Source organism: Rousettus aegyptiacus, unplaced genomic scaffold, assembly GCF_014176215.1.
Source record: "Rousettus aegyptiacus isolate mRouAeg1 unplaced genomic scaffold, mRouAeg1.p scaffold_m13_p_8, whole genome shotgun sequence".
NCBI classification, from domain to species: domain Eukaryota; kingdom Metazoa; phylum Chordata; class Mammalia; order Chiroptera; family Pteropodidae; genus Rousettus; species Rousettus aegyptiacus.
In genome coordinates this window covers 17407283-17423221 of record NW_023416311.1, presented here as the reverse complement: position 1 = coordinate 17423221, position 15939 = coordinate 17407283, and the positions used below count along the sequence as shown (strand labels likewise).

The 15939-nt window shown below is 51.7% G+C and overlaps 1 protein-coding gene across 4 annotated transcripts in view; it reads right to left on the bottom strand.

The window, feature by feature from the left end:
* KATNIP (katanin interacting protein) overlaps window positions 1–15939 on the bottom strand; it is a 172274-nt gene that overhangs the window by 22211 nt on the left and 134124 nt on the right. For all 4 annotated transcript variants that reach the window (XM_036226067.1, XM_036226065.1, XM_036226066.1 and 1 more), the window contains 4 exons: window positions 13266–14136; window positions 5993–6715; window positions 5004–5209; window positions 3012–3090 (listed from right to left, as the gene is read on the bottom strand). In XM_036226067.1, the coding sequence (XP_036081960.1) occupies window positions 3012–3090; window positions 5004–5209; window positions 5993–6715; window positions 13266–14136 (1879 nt within the window). The remainder of the gene's footprint in view (window positions 1–3011; window positions 3091–5003; window positions 5210–5992; window positions 6716–13265; window positions 14137–15939) is intronic.

Below are 15939 nucleotides of genomic sequence, written 5' to 3'. Positions count from 1 at the left end.
AGAAGATCTGGATGAGGGGGATCGGTGTCAGAGAACTGCCAGCTCCCCGTGTGGAAACGAGACGCGGTCCCTCTGTCTGCCTGGCCAGACGCTCTGCGAGGCCGTGTAATTTGGGGCTGCTTTGAACGAGACTCCTGTCTGAGCTAATATCCATGTTCCATATGCATTTCCCTCTAGTGTATCAATTAGTATTTATATACATGGAAATTAATTTTGTTGCTCCTTGTCCATGTTTCAACTCTCTCAGTTCCTTTCCTATTCATCACTGCTGATATCTGCAAAATGTCCAAAACCAGTGCCATCTGTAAATTAGCAAGTCACATATCCCCTTTTCAAAACACTGACAGGATCAGCTGTTTTTACCAAGCCCGATGCAGCCCCCAGGTGACTGAGCCCAAGCTCTCCCCATTTGCACAGGTTGGTCAAGGTGGTTTAAGATTTTGGATACAGTGAGGAAAAAGCCAAAGGCTCAGAGAAGAGAGGTTCAGAAATCACAGGCCTCAGAACGTGCAGAGGTGCTTGGTCAAGAGGTTTTTAGTAGAGAGCAGAGAAATTACACTTTTCTTGCAGCAAAAAGGTCTCTCTGAGCTCTTCTCCAAAGCAGAGCTCCCAAAGGCATTGAAATCACATATCTGAGAAAGGTCAAGAGCTGGCTCAGTGGGAAAGACATTTACAGACAGCATCTTTGGGGAAACCATCAAATGAAGGGGACAGTGGCTGCCTCTGTCTGGCCAGCCGTCTCTCTTTCCCTCTGGTCACGGCACTCTGATACCTACCAGAGCACTGCTTGGGTGGCTGACCCCTGTCCTTGGCTCCAGCAATGGGCCCCTGACCCAGGCCTGGCCGATCCTCGTTTTCCGTCTCAGACTTCCCTCCCTCCCAGTCCTGGCAGCCACAGGAATTGGTTTAAGAATGCTGGGGCATGTGATCCAAGCCAGGCCAAGGAGATGTAATTCTGGGATGACTGCTGGACTCTCTTAGTTGGGATGGCCTGTGGAAGCATGAATGTGAGCCCAGAGCTCCCAGGAGCTCCCATGTGGACAGAGTCTGAATGGAGAAGGGCAAGGGAGAACAAAACAGAGCAGAGAGATGGCGGGAGACGGCAAGGCTTGATGACATCATTTGCACACCTGGATCCAGCTGAATGGGAAACTAGAAACCTATTTAGTTATATAAGCCAATAAAATGCCTTTTTTTTTTTTTTTTTTTTTTTTTTTTTGCTTAACTCGGTTTGAATTCATTTCCATTGTCCACCAAAAATTAAAAAAAAAAATTGGAGGAAGAATAATAATCCTGACCACGGCAGGGGAGACCAGACAACAATCCATGATTGCTGTCTTCCTGGACCTCACAGCTCTGTGGGGGATGCTGACTTCTCACGAGGACCTGCTGTGAGGCTGTCTCTCAGCGTGAGCCCTATGATAGTGTGTTGAGTGGTGAGGACGTGGGCTTTGAGTTCGGACACACTTGGTTCCATTCGTGGTCTCAGCATCAGCTGTGTGACCCTAGCTGGCCTGCTCAATCTGTCTGAGCCTCAGTTTCCTGATCTAATCTAGAAAATGGAGAGAATAAGAGCTGTGAGCACTCAACGAGATAAGACGCGGCAAGGCCCAGCACAGTGCCTGAATGGGAGATGACAGCAAGCCTCGAGCCGGCTCTTGCCTACGTCGGGTTGGCTCTTTAAATGGCTCTGTTGTTCTAAAGTAATTGAGTGTCCTGGAATGTAAGGGGCTGTGAGGATTCAAAACAAGCATCTCCCTCTCGTCTGTGAGGTAACTGGTCTTTGTGGGGTGAGTGCGGGAGAGATTAATTCTCAGTGGGCACAAGGGGAAGAGCTCCTGGGAAGGAGTTGGGGTTGCCTCGGGGCCCTAGGAAGGGGGTGTGGAGGATGCCAACGCCACCTCTCACACTCAGGACTGAAGGACTCTGTCCCCCAGCGGCTGGGAGTGCTGATCGCTGACAGCTCGCAGCTGAGTCCCCACTTGTGACCACCCCTGGCCTTGCCCTTTCCAGGGGCAGCCCACATCTAGTGACACGTTTATATGAACATATAAAGTCCCCGCCCCCTCACTCAGCCCAGGACAACTCCAAGGGGCTGTCTCAGCTCCAGAGGTCCCTGAGGAGCCGGCACAGGCCTTGACGTGAGTGTGCTACGACCCAGCTTCTCTCTCTGCCCAGTCCCGCTTCCTGTCCTCCCAAGAGCTCGACCCGATAAACTCTGTCTCAGAGTCTGCTCTCTGGCAGCCCAGTCGGGGACGGTCAGCCTTCGACAGGCAGGGACAGAGGGTGGGCACACCGGATGAGGGCATGGCTTGCACAGAAGCCTGCAGGTGGGCTCAGGAGATGGGTGTGGGAAGGAGTGTGGCAAAGATAAGGCTGAACTGAGAGGTCCTGGCGTCATTCTGGAGATGATGGTGGGAAGTGGGGAGAGAGAGTGACAATGGCACGGCACATCTCTTAGGTCGGAAGTGGAGGTGGATGACACACACGGTGGGGGGCGGGGGAGGAAAGGAGCAGGTGAGCGACAGAGCCTTGTTAACAGGGGTCAGGAGGGAGGAGGTCACGGTCAGCTTCGACCTCTGGCCTGAAGACTCCCAGGATGCAGGCAGAGGCGCTGGCCTGAGCGTCGAGCAAGGGAGGAGCCGGCTGGAAGGTCAAACGGGAAAAGACGCGAGAACAGACACGGTGAAACCCATATGGGATTTGCTTGAGGCCACCAACTGGCAGCCAGCTGGCTGAACACACATGTGTTTTATTTGGCTCATGAGGTGTTTTAAAATATTATAAAATTAGTCACCAACATTTAAAACTCTGGAGACGTGGGGCCAAGAGAAAGCAGGTTTTCTTTGCTCATGCCGGTTTTGGCCCTGGCTTGCCCCGCGGCCTGCATCTCTGTGCGGTGTACGGCCTGTCTGACTGTCCCAGGAGACCCCACCCCGAGTGACCATGGCTTCCCCCAGCCCCTGAAGGCCCTCCTTCCACCTGCCACTGACCCAGGAGAGGATACTCACAGATCCCATGGTAGATGCCCGGCTCTGGAGTGGCGACTTCAGTGACAGGGGGACTAGGTGGCAGCTCCAGGTCCAGGACCTGCACGCCAGTTAAGGAAGAAGCAAAGGGAAAGGAAGTGATTTTAGTGATATCCACATAGCTGGCTGGACATTTTTTCAGTGACTACTGAACACCTATGTCCCAGGTAAGTCCTTGTATCTTTTCTTGTTTTGTGTCCGTGACGTCTTTGTGACTGGTAATACGAACAGGCTCTGAAGCCCTTGCATGTCCTAGTCCGTGCCTCCTTGCCAGAGGTCTTATTGGTAGGGGAGGAGTCTGACACCACAAGCTAAGGCGATCAGGTTTTCTGGAACAGGGAAGATACCCCATACATGTTTCTCCAGCTAGATAGAGGAAGGAAGGGAGGAAGGGAGGAACGGAGGGAGGGAGGGAGGGAGGGAGGGAGGGAGGAAGGAAGGAAGGAAGGAAGGAAGGAAGGAAGGAAGGAAGGAAGGAAGGAAAGAAGGATGAGAGAAAGGGTGGGGATGGAGGAAGAACTCAAGCCACAGAGAGCAGTTCCCAATCCTGGGGCCCAGGCATGTGCATTTGACTCCCGCGGGTAGCCAGGATGAGGCGCCCTCGATATACTGACAGCCAAGGTGGGCTGCCACACCCTACTTCTTGGGTCTTGTGTACAAACTTTGCTCATTAGGTCTCTGCACCACAAATTAGGGTGAAAGTGCCTTCGCGTCTTTACAGACGGGAAAACTGAGATGCAAAATGAAGTGAAGTTGGTTGTCTGATCTTGGAGCTTGGGTGGGGATGGTGTTTCTGTCCTGATGAGTTCCATGGTCAGACCCTAGAAACAGTCTCTCCAAGCCCCTCAGAAGAGGCTTTACCATTTGGAAAACACTGGGCAAATAAAAGACCTCAAAGTCAACTCCCAGCTAGAGACCCATTGATCAAATCCAGAAACCAGTCATATTTTGTGGCCCACTGGAAAGTCTGAAAACATTTTGAATTAGCTGCCAACATTTTTTCATTGGGAGATTTTACATAAAAATCCAGATATCTGGCTTCATTTGAAAAAGAATCAGTATAATTGGCAACACAGCTAGCAACTCTTGTCTGGGCCCAGTGGCAGCTGCTCTCCTTAGGAGTGGGTGGGCCTCACCCTAGTGAATGCTGTGGAATTGACGGGCAGCGACACTGCCCAGTTGTGACCTTCCCCTGGCCAAACCCTCTGTCCTTTGGTTTCTACTTGTTCCCACTCCTCTCCCCAACCCTCGACCCTCGTTCTCCTTGTGGCCTCAGGAACGTCCTGGAGACCCGGGGTCTCTTCACCCCGATTATTGCTCTTTGATTTCACTTGCACGGACCTTTGTTCTGAAGGTCATTTTTCATTTTTTTAAAAAAATCGTTCATCAATTAAAAGCACAGACTTTCGAGTCCTACTTTCAAGCTCTAGCCTTGTTACTCTCCCACCACGTGCCCCTGCCTGAGTCACTTAGTATCCCCTAAATGGGGGTACTAAGCGTCTCCATTCCAAGGGTTGTCAGGAGGGACACACATGACTGGATCAGAATTCGTGATCAAGAAATGATCGCTGGGATTGTTGTTATTTCAATTCTAAGTCTGCCTATTAAAAGCATTTCTGGACCACCCATCAAAAACCACAGTGAGAGATCAAAACACAACACAAAGCAAAAATTCCCCTGAGACTGCCGCCTCTAAATTACAGAGTTGACATAGACAGGGTTACTTGTAGCTTTGATTAAAATTTGAACACTTTGTTCGCTTTGGTGAAAAAACATAAATAAAATAAAAATTATTAGGGGATGAAATATGACATACGGGACCAAAAACGAAGTAGAGAAATGGGAAATGTCAAAGCAGTAACACAAGAAGTTTAAAGGAGATCCATCTTCATTCTTCCTGCTCTGCTGTGAGTTGGGAGAAGACATCTCTCGAGACGCCCACCTCTCGCCCAGCCCACCCTGCGCCAGTCCTACCCGGTCCTCGGCCCATAGGCCGGCCTGGGTGTAGGGCCTCTCCTCCCCCTCGCCGTCGGCCGTGCTGGGCCTCCTCAGCACCTCCTCGCACTGCAGGCCACAAAGGCTCTCCACGTCCAGGTCAAATGTCTCATCCGAACAGAATATGGCCTCGAGGATGTCGTCATCGGTCGTGAATAAGATTGTGTCTCCAAAGTGCTCTGGGGCTGCACGGGTTACCAGGAAGACAAGAGTCAACTCACCCCAAATCTCAATAATTTGTAGCACAGGAACCCTAACTAATCAACTTTTGTGCCATAAAATCCCAAACCACTAATGGTTCTTGACTTGTGTAGGCGAGACTTGTTATTCTTTACATTGGCAAATGGGAGTCATGGACCATAAGAACCACACAGATCTAATAAAGGGACCTAATCTAATGAGAATCGCTGTGGTCAGTCATGAGAGAAGGCGAGGGTGAGGCACTGCAGCAGATGCTCCTGGTGTCCCACACAGAGCCCTACAGGTCCTTTTGCAGGGACGGGGCTGGGGCCTTGCCTGGAAGGACATGGGAGTTATGTCCCTAAGCTGGGACCCTGCAGGGTTCCCGGCCCTGTTGCCTTGCCTCAGGGCAGGACAAATCCTGTAACTTATGCTCCATAGCTCCCCTTGGGTCAGGCTGAGGCGGGCATCCCCTGAAACCACAGCCTTGCTCGGCTTCCTCTCTTCCATATCCTCCTCTCCTCCCTGCATTATGGGGTCTCCTGAGACCACGCCCTCAATCAGTCCCTTGCAGAAGAATCCCCCTGGTTGGGCTCAGGCCAGTATCTAGCTGAGGAGTTTAAATAAGGCCAGCTCTTGCACACCCACGCTGGGAAAGGTGGAGAGGGCCAGGTCTGTGAAAGAGGAGAGACCCATCTGTCACTGGTTAGCCAGTGGGTTGTTTTCCCTCAGAGCCTCAGTGAGCAGCAGGTAGGGGCTTCAAGGACATTCTTACAGACATACTGTACCTCCTGTCAAGGTTCCCGAGGCCTTGGCGATTTCTCCGTTAAAGATGCACTGCGCATCAAGCAGGATCTCAATGTCCTTCACGCCGCGGAAGGAATGTATCCGCGATTTGTTATAATTCCAAATCCTGATCAGGGCGACGTGGCAAGGGTGCGTGAAGTCAGCGGAGATGGAGTGAGACCTGCCCGGCGTGAAGGGGGCCAGCCAGACGTGCATGTCGTCCTGGGTCCTGTTCACCCCATCGATGAGGTTGGTGACCACACGGGGATCCTTCCCATAGGCTGGCAAAATGTTGATGTCGGGGGGGTCTGCTTGGATGCTTGCAATTTGCACCGGCTCGCCCTTGGAACTGAATATTTCTATTCCATTAAGGCCAACGTAGTGCCTGTCGCCCCACGTAGACTTGATGTCGATGACCAGGCGCTGCCCGTAAGGCAGGACGGGGATTTTAAAGTCGCTCCCGTCGTCGGGGTCGATGGAGCAGCTGTCCTGCCCTTTCATGGGCTCCGGCTTCTCCTCTTTCCAGAGGGGCGGCCGCTCGCTGTGCCGGCTGCCCTTCTGCTGTTGCAGGAACTCGTCCAGGATGTCCCCCTGGAACGCCATGTGGGAGATGCGCCCCCGATGGGAGCGGTCAAAGGCACTGAGGGAGTTCCACGACTCGTGCAGTGTGTGCTCCTGCTCGCTCTGCCACCAGGACCGTGGCAGCGTCCCGGACCGGGCATCTTCTGGAAGAAAGGGCACAGGACGGGCAAAGCCCCATTTGTGGCGCGTGTGGAAGTGGGGGCCCCTAGAGACTGTCTCATCCAGCAGCTCTCAGCTGGGTGCACTTGCCCCCAGGGGGACATTCTAGAAACCCTTGAGGTCACTGTCTCGATGACTGTTGACCCTGCTGGCACTTGACAGGTGGGGCCAGGGATGCTAATATCCTGGCCTGCAGGGGACGGTCCAGGCACAGAGCATGGTCTCCTGTCTCAGCAGCATTCAGGCTGGTAAAGAATTGTTTACGGTTACCCTAGTCTGGAAGGAACCCAGTTAGTTGTTTTACAAAAAGCAAAGTATTTGTCAATGTGTGTGGAATTTTCTAAGAAAGCGACTACCATGCAGATCAAGGGAGGACTATTTGGCTGTGTTGGAACCTTTGCCAGAAGCCATTCCCCACTTCAGAGACTCGCATGACAGGGCAAGGCTGCTGCCTGCGGCCTCCGAGTCAGCAACGCCAAGGGTCTGCTCCGAAGGCTGTCACGGCCATGCGACCTGAACCGTGTTTCCAAAGACTGCCTAGTGACAAGTGGAAGCCTCGTAAAAGAAAGTTAAATGAAAAACAGCCAGATACTCAATTTAAGATATGGCCTATCCTGGTGTGGGCAGCCTGCACCCATGTGTTGATATGACCTTTATGCGTGGTGAATAGACAGGGCTCTTATTTTCGTCTTTGTCACCTTATCTTCTAGGTTCTTTACATGTATTATTTTTATAATCAGAAAAAAACTGCTATCGAAAAACCAAACCATCCAGGTACATTACAAGGTTATGAGTTTACTTCTACACGTGGCTGCACTGGCTCCCAGAGCTGAAGCTGCGTCCCTAGCATGTGACGGGCAGGGGCCCAGCCCTCAGAGGGACGGCTCTGAAGGGCCTGCCCTCCTCCTCGTGGGATGTAATAGCTCCGGCGTGCTCATCAAGCAGCAGCCTGTCCTCACGGCCACGCCATGGCTAGCTGCCACCCGAGAGTGTCATTCTGGAAAAACAGCAGCTGATGACAATGACATTCTGTTTTTTCTCCTTTCATATCATACTGTGCCCTGCACTCCATTTTCTGCCTGTCTCCTAGGGGGCCCGGCTCCATCAATTATCTCTTTTCTCCAGAATCTTCAATCACTCCTTCCCCACTGGTACCTTCCCCTCTCTCTGCCTGCAGACATGCATAAATCTCTCCTGAAAGAAAAAGGAAGCCGGCCTGGCCTTGTGGCCCCTTCCTTACACCGCAGTCTCTCTGCATCCTCAGCACCAGCATCCTCTCTCGGCCCCCTGCAATCTGCTTCCTCTTGTCGAGTTATTGTTTTGCCCACCCAAGCTCTACTTCCCATTCTCCTAGCAACAATACCCTGATTTTCCCTTGGGGATCCCTCCCCCCACCTTCAGGCCATCCAGATTAGGCAAACATTGACAGCATCTTTCCAAGCTGGGCTCATGAAAGGAACCAGGGGAGAGAAGGGCTCTCTTTAAACTGGTGCGCTGAGCTGGTGGGAGGCAGGTGCAGAGTTGCCCGGGGCCATTTTGCTACACTGTAGCGGGAACTGCCTGAGAAGGAAGCCAGCACAGTGAACGGGAGCCAAGAGGTGGGGAGAGCCCTGCAGACGTCATTCGAGCCCCTGGATCCGGCTGTGCCTGAAGTCACACCCCTGATGGCTTTCTGTCCTTTGCATCCATGACCTCTACAATTCCCAAGGCCCCCCCCCCCCACTGAAACAACTTTCTACAAGTTCACAATGACTCCAAGTACACAAGCTTTTCTCAGTCCTCATTCCACGCTTGACATCCGAGGCAAAGCTCCTCAGCTTGACGGTTCCCCTCCACCAGCTCAGGACACATTATGCCTTCCTGGTTCTCCACTTCTCCGCTGACAGCTCCCCGCTTTGTGTCATGTGCCCCCGCTCCTTCCCACGCCCTAAGTCTGGCTGTGTGCCAAGGCCTCTGCTCAGTCCTGGCTGCCCCCCCCCCCCCCGAAGCTCTGCCCTCACCCAGTTCCTGGCTCCCACACAGGCGCTGCGCAATGTTACATGTCTCCCCCCACTTCCCACTCCCCGGCACCATCTTCCAATTCCAACAACCCCTTGGAAGGTCCAGACATGTCTTCCATCACTTCAGACTCCGCGTGCCTAAAACGTAATTTGTCATCATCCCTTCTAAAGAGCACTGTCTCTACTATACTGAGAACAAAAAAATCAAAGAAAATCTAACTCCTCCCCATGTCCCCATGGCCCTGGGCTGGCCCGGCTGACTTCTCTGACCTCGCCTCGCACCATCTCCCCCAGCCCCCATCACCCTGCTCCCGCCATGCTGGCCTCTGTCCCACGGGCACACCAGCTCTCTTCTTGCTTCAGAGCCTTTGACCTTGCCGTACCCTCTGTCGGGAAAGCTCTTTCCTCAGATCCCCGGGAGGCTGGCTCTTCTTGTCACCCTCTTCCTTAAAGAGGCCTGCTCTGCCCTGTTCCCGCTGTGTCCCGGCACTTGGCTCGGAACCTGCACGAGGAAGTGCTCAGTAAATGTTTGCCAGCAGAGGGATGGACAGCTGGCATCACCATTACGCCCCCTGTGCTCAGACCTGGAGGCCGAGGGACTCCCCTCCACCTGCCAGTTTGCCTGCACACCTGTCCTCTCTCCGCCTTCTCATCTGCCATTAAAAAAGACCCCAGGGGTTTCTTCCATCCTTTCCTCCAGGAGTGAGGCTTAACATCTGACAGAAGGAACTTCCCATATGGATCGTCATGAGTCCCGTTTATTGTGATTTGATTTCCACAGACTGAAATGAATGGCCTGGATCGGTTTGCAAATACACCGAGGAGACAGCACCAGACGTCACATGTCAGGGACTCAGCCTGTGTTTCTCCACCTGAGTGTGCAAGAAAGGCAGGACTTTGCTTTCACGCTGAGTCTGCTTTCTGACCTCTTCTACCCAACATGGACACCCTGGGCTTTAAAAGCAGAGGGTGTAGACTTCTCCTGGACCTTGCAGATGTGACAGCAAGCTGGGGACCTGCTTTCCCCTCTGTCTGCGGGAGAACACACTACTCGCTAGTCCCTGGGAGTTGGGAACCTGCTGGGTCAGTGCTTTGTCCTCTGCTTCAGTCCGCAGTCAACATAGTCTGGGAGGAACCACCGACATGAGATGATGGGATGGAAGACTCAAAACTATTCCTCAGTTGAGAAGAATATGAACTAAAGTTCTGCACTTGAGTTTATAAAAATCAATGGCACCGCCATAAGGTATGCACTAATTGCCACTAAAACAGGAAATGAAAAAGTACGTAGTGAGGAATAACATAGCCGTTTGTTCTCGGTGAACCGCCCTTCAGTCAGCTGACTGAACAAGCAATGGATCCCTCACCCAACTTGGCCAGTCAGCTTCTCTGAGACTTTGGAATTGGCTGCTGGAGCCAGAGTCAGGAAACTATGTCACTAGTGGGTTGCAAGGTCATTTCCTGCCGTGAGGACAGAGGAAGCTGATCTCATGAAGAAGAGTGAGGGAAAGTGGGCCTGCAGAGAAGCAGAGGCAGGGTCCAGCAGCCCTGGGGAGACAGGGAGACGCTTCCTAGGGAACAACCAGTTTCTGGTTCCTTCTAATCCCATGTGGCGAGCCGCTACACTTCCTGAATTTGGGGGTCCAGAAGCTCCTCAAGCATCCTCCAAATAACACCCCCTTTACTGCTCACACTGGGCTGATGAAATTTCATTCACCTGTAGCCAACTGACCCCTGACAAAAAGACAGTTCCAAAATGCATGTGTCATTATGACGAGATGCTCCGTTGGACAAAAGAATTTCCAGGCTGTCTCATGGTGACAACACAATTCCAGCCTCAGGGAGGAACCCGGCAGTCACTCAGTCTACCAGCATTGATGAAGGGCTCAGCCTGCACCTTTCCGGAAGGGCACGGCTATGGGATTTGGCTCTATGTAATGGGCAATTTCAAATTTCCAAGCAACTTTCCTTTTTAGCAAGATTGGCTTAACAAGCATTGAATCTCAAGGGCTCAGTTCTTAATGTGTCACTGAGCCAAGCAATAAAACACCTGGAAAGAAATTAAAGCGAGACAAAGTCTTCTGAACCTGGACGAGCCAGAATAGCGCCCATCACCTCAGAACTCCCAGAGGCTCGGTGGGCTTGTTTCCCAGGAAAGCTCGGAATTGCCTGGCTCCCCTGGGGTGGGCGGCTGACGATGGCTGCAGAAACAGGGCAGCGTTTTGAAGCATGGATTCTGGAGCCGGATCACCTGCCGTTCTGCTCTACCCCTTAATAGTGATGTCACCTGAAAAAAGTTACTTAAACCTTACATCTTCTTTATCTGTAAAAAGGGGCTGGATGAGGATTAAACAAGCTAACATGAATACCTTGCCTGGACGAGAGCCTGGCTTACTGCAATGTGCTCCACATCCAGCCACCACAGTCCCTTCTTCCCGCAATCCCTCCCGTACTCGGAGGACCCACTGTGAGCCACACAGATCAGACGCAGGCCGTTCCCTCAAAAAGAGCTTCTCGGCCCTTCTCTTCCACTCTGCCGTCCTCCCCAACACCCAGTCTCAGAGTTAAGTCTTGGCAGGAGTGGGCACGGCTGCGGAGCCAGCAGAGGCAGCTCTGCCTGGGAAAAGGGAGCCCAGTCGCTCTCCGCGGGAAGGCACAAAGTCTGAGGGACTTGCTCTAGTGTCCTAAGTGACACATCAGGGGCCACAAACTCTGCACATTTCTAAGTGTAGATCTGGGCTGAATTTGGGGGCTGCCTATTAGTCAATAATGCAGTAGATGCTGATGTGACTCGTTAAAAAATATATACAGTTGACCCTTGAACAACACAGGTTTGAACTGCGCAGGTCCACTTCGATGTGACTTTTTTCAATAAATATGTACAGTAATGTAAATGTGTTTTTCTCTTCCTTATGATCTTAATAACATTTCCTTTTCTCTAGCTTACTTTATTGTAAGAAAATTGTATATAATGCATATAACACACATACAAACACATGTTGATCAATTGTTAATGTTATCGGTAAGGCATCCAATCAACATTAGGCTATATTACTCATTAAATCTTAGGGGAGTCAAAGTTGTATGTGGATTTTCAGCTGCACAAGGGGTTGGCGCCCTGACCCCTGTGTTGTTCAAGGGTCAACTGTACATTGGTTTTGCCTACAGACACACCAAGAGGCAGAGTCCCAGAGTGGGGGCAGGGATGGAAATGCTGATAAAGAGCAGCAGCTAACATCTGCTGGGTGCCCTGCGGGCCAGGCACTACACAAAGCACCATCCATATACGGTCTCACCTGACCAGCTCATGGGCGTTACTGGCATCATTTTACAGACAAGGAAACAGGCTCAGAGGGGTTTCGGGCTTGCCCGGGGTGCGGGTTGGTGATGAGGGACCAGGATATGCGCCCAGGCAGTCTGACTGCAGGGCTCCTTCCTGTGCAATGCCAGGCAGGGTTAAATTCTGGGGATCTAGGGGCGAGTACTATCGAGGTAGGTCTGAGTCCTTCCTGGACAATAAAACGTGGACAAGCCAGTGTTGGAATAACGGCCACTACTTGTGGGGCACTTTTCACGTGCCAGGCTCTGGACACTATTTCGAAGGCAGCATCTCATTCCTCACAACACTGAGGTGGCGGCGAAGGGGGTGTTCATTCTCATTTCAGAGACGAAGATGCTGAGGCTCGGAAAGTGCGAGTGCCTGGCTCTACGAGTTCTAGCTCAGTAAGGAGCAGGGTTTGGATTCGCATGGTTCGGCTCCCTGTTGCTATGCTGCACTCCTCCCCAGGAGCCAAATCCGAGTGCAAATATTCAAAGCCCAGCCTCTGGTACCTCCTTTCAGATCTACGGCAAAGTTCACAAAGCAGGTGAGTCCTGCCAGCGGATGTGTATTTTCTTTTTTGACCTGCACGGTGGTTTAAAAATAATCCTGATAAGTCACCAGTGCTGGAAAATAGGAATATTCTACACTTCTGATTTCTCTTGATGAGAGGAAAAGGGAGACCTGGCATATTGGCCTTCTATTCCTGGATGCCTAAAAGCAGCTTGAATGCAGTAGCAGCTGTGCCCTTTGTATGGGCTTGTGCTCTCCAATTAGCCACAGTCCTCACCACTCCCTATAGCACTTCTGACACCCAGGTAAGCATCACTTGCTATTTATCATCACGGTTGTGTTATTTTTCTAACTGTAAAGTTAGGAACAAAATGAAGTAATTAGAGACAAAGTGTAGTAATCAGAGATAGAATAACAAAGTCTAGATTGGAAAAGCCACGTACCACAAGAAAAAAATGAGCAAAGGGACATATCTTGGTGGCAATGATAAATATATCTATGAGTTTAACATACAAAGTGTGTCTTGACCATTTCACTCATGTACCTGTGTAGCTCCTGAGACAGTAAATTTGTGACCTCTGGTTGAGAAGAAACCCCTTGCAGATGAGGAAACTGAGGACCAGGGAGCAAAATGGCTCACTGCCAATCAGTGGCCTCCCCCAGGGATGATGGAACCCAAGTCGGACTGCTTCTCGAGCTTACCTATGCCTGTGAGCTGACCATCGCCACGCCCACTGCTGAGGGCATCCTTCTTCAGGCCCCTCCTCCCACTAGCAGGGCGCTCCTTGTTGGAGGGCTGGTTAAAGATGTCGAAGTCATCATAGCAGACTTTGGGGGTCACCCTCTGGGCTCTCTCCCCTGAGATGACATTCCAGCTGCTCCCCCGCACCTGCTCACGCCTGGGGGCTTTATCCCTGGCCTCGGTCTCTCCAGAACCTTCACCAATGATGTCACTGATGATGTCCTCTGACAGAAGCCTGTCTTTCCAGTCCAGTGGCTTCTCAGGACTCAGCCAGAGGGGTTTTGGCTTCCTGCCGCCCTGCTTCTTGCCTTTCCCTGTGGGAGAAGGCTGTAGCCAGGACGGGGTTTTCCCTGGAGCCTCAGAGATTTTTCTGCCTGTGAGGCTTTCCAGCTGTTGGTCAAGAGGAGGACACTCTACAGGGGGGGTGAAGGGAGGGCCACTGGGCATGCCTCCCATCGAGGCTGAGGGTGCTAAGGAGCTGAAGTCATCCTCTAACTTGGACGAACTGTCTTTCATGCAGTCAGGAGAACTCGACCTTTCGCCAAACAAATTTCCTGGTGAGGAAACCTTCCCATCCACTACTGCTCCAGCTGTCTGGGAGCAACTGACACCGAGCTCTTTGTCCCCATCTGTGCCGGCCACCGTGCAGGCATCTCTGCTTTCTTCTGAGTGGGCGTTCACGGTGTTCTCCACTCTCTCATTCTCATTTTGCAGGCCAACCAGGATGCTCTGGTCAGCTGGGGCCTCCCCACTTCCTTTGTCTAACTGGCCATCAAAGATGAGGTTTTCGTTGACATAAAGCTTCACATTTTTGGCACCAATGTCAAGATCCTGAAAACACAAAATTCAACAAAATGACGATGTGTGGCATCAGAACGATGTATCAAATTTTGAAAGCGGAAGATAAAAAAGAGAAACGTGGAATGCTAGAAACGTGAGCTTTATAAAACCACAGCACTGGGAATGTTAAATAAGGCTCAGTCTCATTTCTGTGTGAAGTCTTACATGCTCTATAAATCAAAGGACTTTCACAAAGAGGCGGCCTCAATTGTCTTGGTCCTCACTGCTCCCTACCAGGACGTTTGTGATCGCCTGCTAATTGGTCTCCCTGCTTCCTGTCTCCTCCTGCTTCCACCTCAGCTTCCCATTGCCACCACAGTTAATTTTCTACCAGAGCAGATCTGGCCCAGTCACTCCACCTTGTGAAATCCTTAGGTTTTGTTTTTTCACTGCCCTTAGAGTATGGTTCCTGGGCCCTCTGTGTCAGAAAAGCTTGACATAAAACGCAGACTCCTTGGTTTAATGGGTATCATGTTTTGGGTGTCCTGAAAGCAGAGCCCGAGACAAGGACTTGAGTGCAGGGAGCTCATTTGGCAAGGTGACTCCCAAGAGAGAGTGGGGAGAGTCCGATAGGGCAGGAGAAAAACCCCAAAAGTTTTTGAGTTGGTCACTGCTGCAGGCAAATGGGACTCCATCCCACCGGGGCCCCACACAAGGTACCTCAGAGTGTCCCTCCAAAGGTGAGAGGCTGGGGCGCTTAACCACCGACTCCCTTTCCTGTTGCTGAAGGTTGTCACTGAGGACACTGTAGCTTTGGGAAAAGCCCCCTGCCACCCCCACCTCCTCCCAAAGAAAGGCAGAGGGCCTGAAAGCACTAGACGGGTACCCTGTCAGCCCGCGGGCTGTCCCACCTCAGCTGCAGCTGCAGTCAGAGAGGAGCCTAAGGGATGTGGTGTGGGGGCTGCACTTGCAACAGGTTCTCCAGGTGATTCCTTTGCGAACCGAAGGTGGACCACCTCTGGCCGATGGGATGAATTCCGGGCGCCACAGCATCACATGACCAAAGGGTCCCTGGCTAGCCTCATGTCTCTTTCTCCCCTAACCCATGAACCCCGATATCGTGCAGGTATTCAACACATCTTCATTCACGCTTAAAATGAAATCACACCTCCTCCTGCTACTGCCCTATCCGTCCATTCCTCTTTATAAAAAAACATTTTTAAAAAACAGCTGTATCGAAGAATACAGTAAACGACATTTTTCAAGTGTATGGCTTAGTAAGTTTTAACACAAGTATACACCCATGAAATCATCTCCACAATCAAGATAATGAACACGTGCATCACCCCCAAAGTTTCCTTGTACCGTGGGTAGTCCCTCCGTCCCCCTCCTTACCCATCCTCAGGTGACCACCCATCAGCTTTCTGCCGCCGTAGATTAGCTTGCATTTCCTAGACTTCTACGTGAAAGGATTCACATGCTATGTACTCTTTGTTCAAGTTCCTTTCATTTGGCGTAATTGCTTGGGGATTCAACCACGTGGTGCGAATAGTTTCACTCCTTTTTCTTGCCGAGGAGTACCTCATTGTTGGGGTGGCCAGCTTTTGCTCGGCTGTTTGCCTTTACAGCAGACTCCTCGCTGTCACCGCTGCTCCTCCCCTCTTCTCTCTTGGCCCTGCTGCAGTCAGGCCTTTACCTCCACTCCTCCATGGAACCCAGCCTGCCAAGGGCACCGACGACTGGGGTGGCGGGACCTCCTTGTTCGTCTGGGACAATCCTGATTTACTCCTGTTGCCCTGCCGTAATCATTCTTAGAGTCCTCTTTTCACTCTCGAAAGTGTCTTGCTCTGGGCA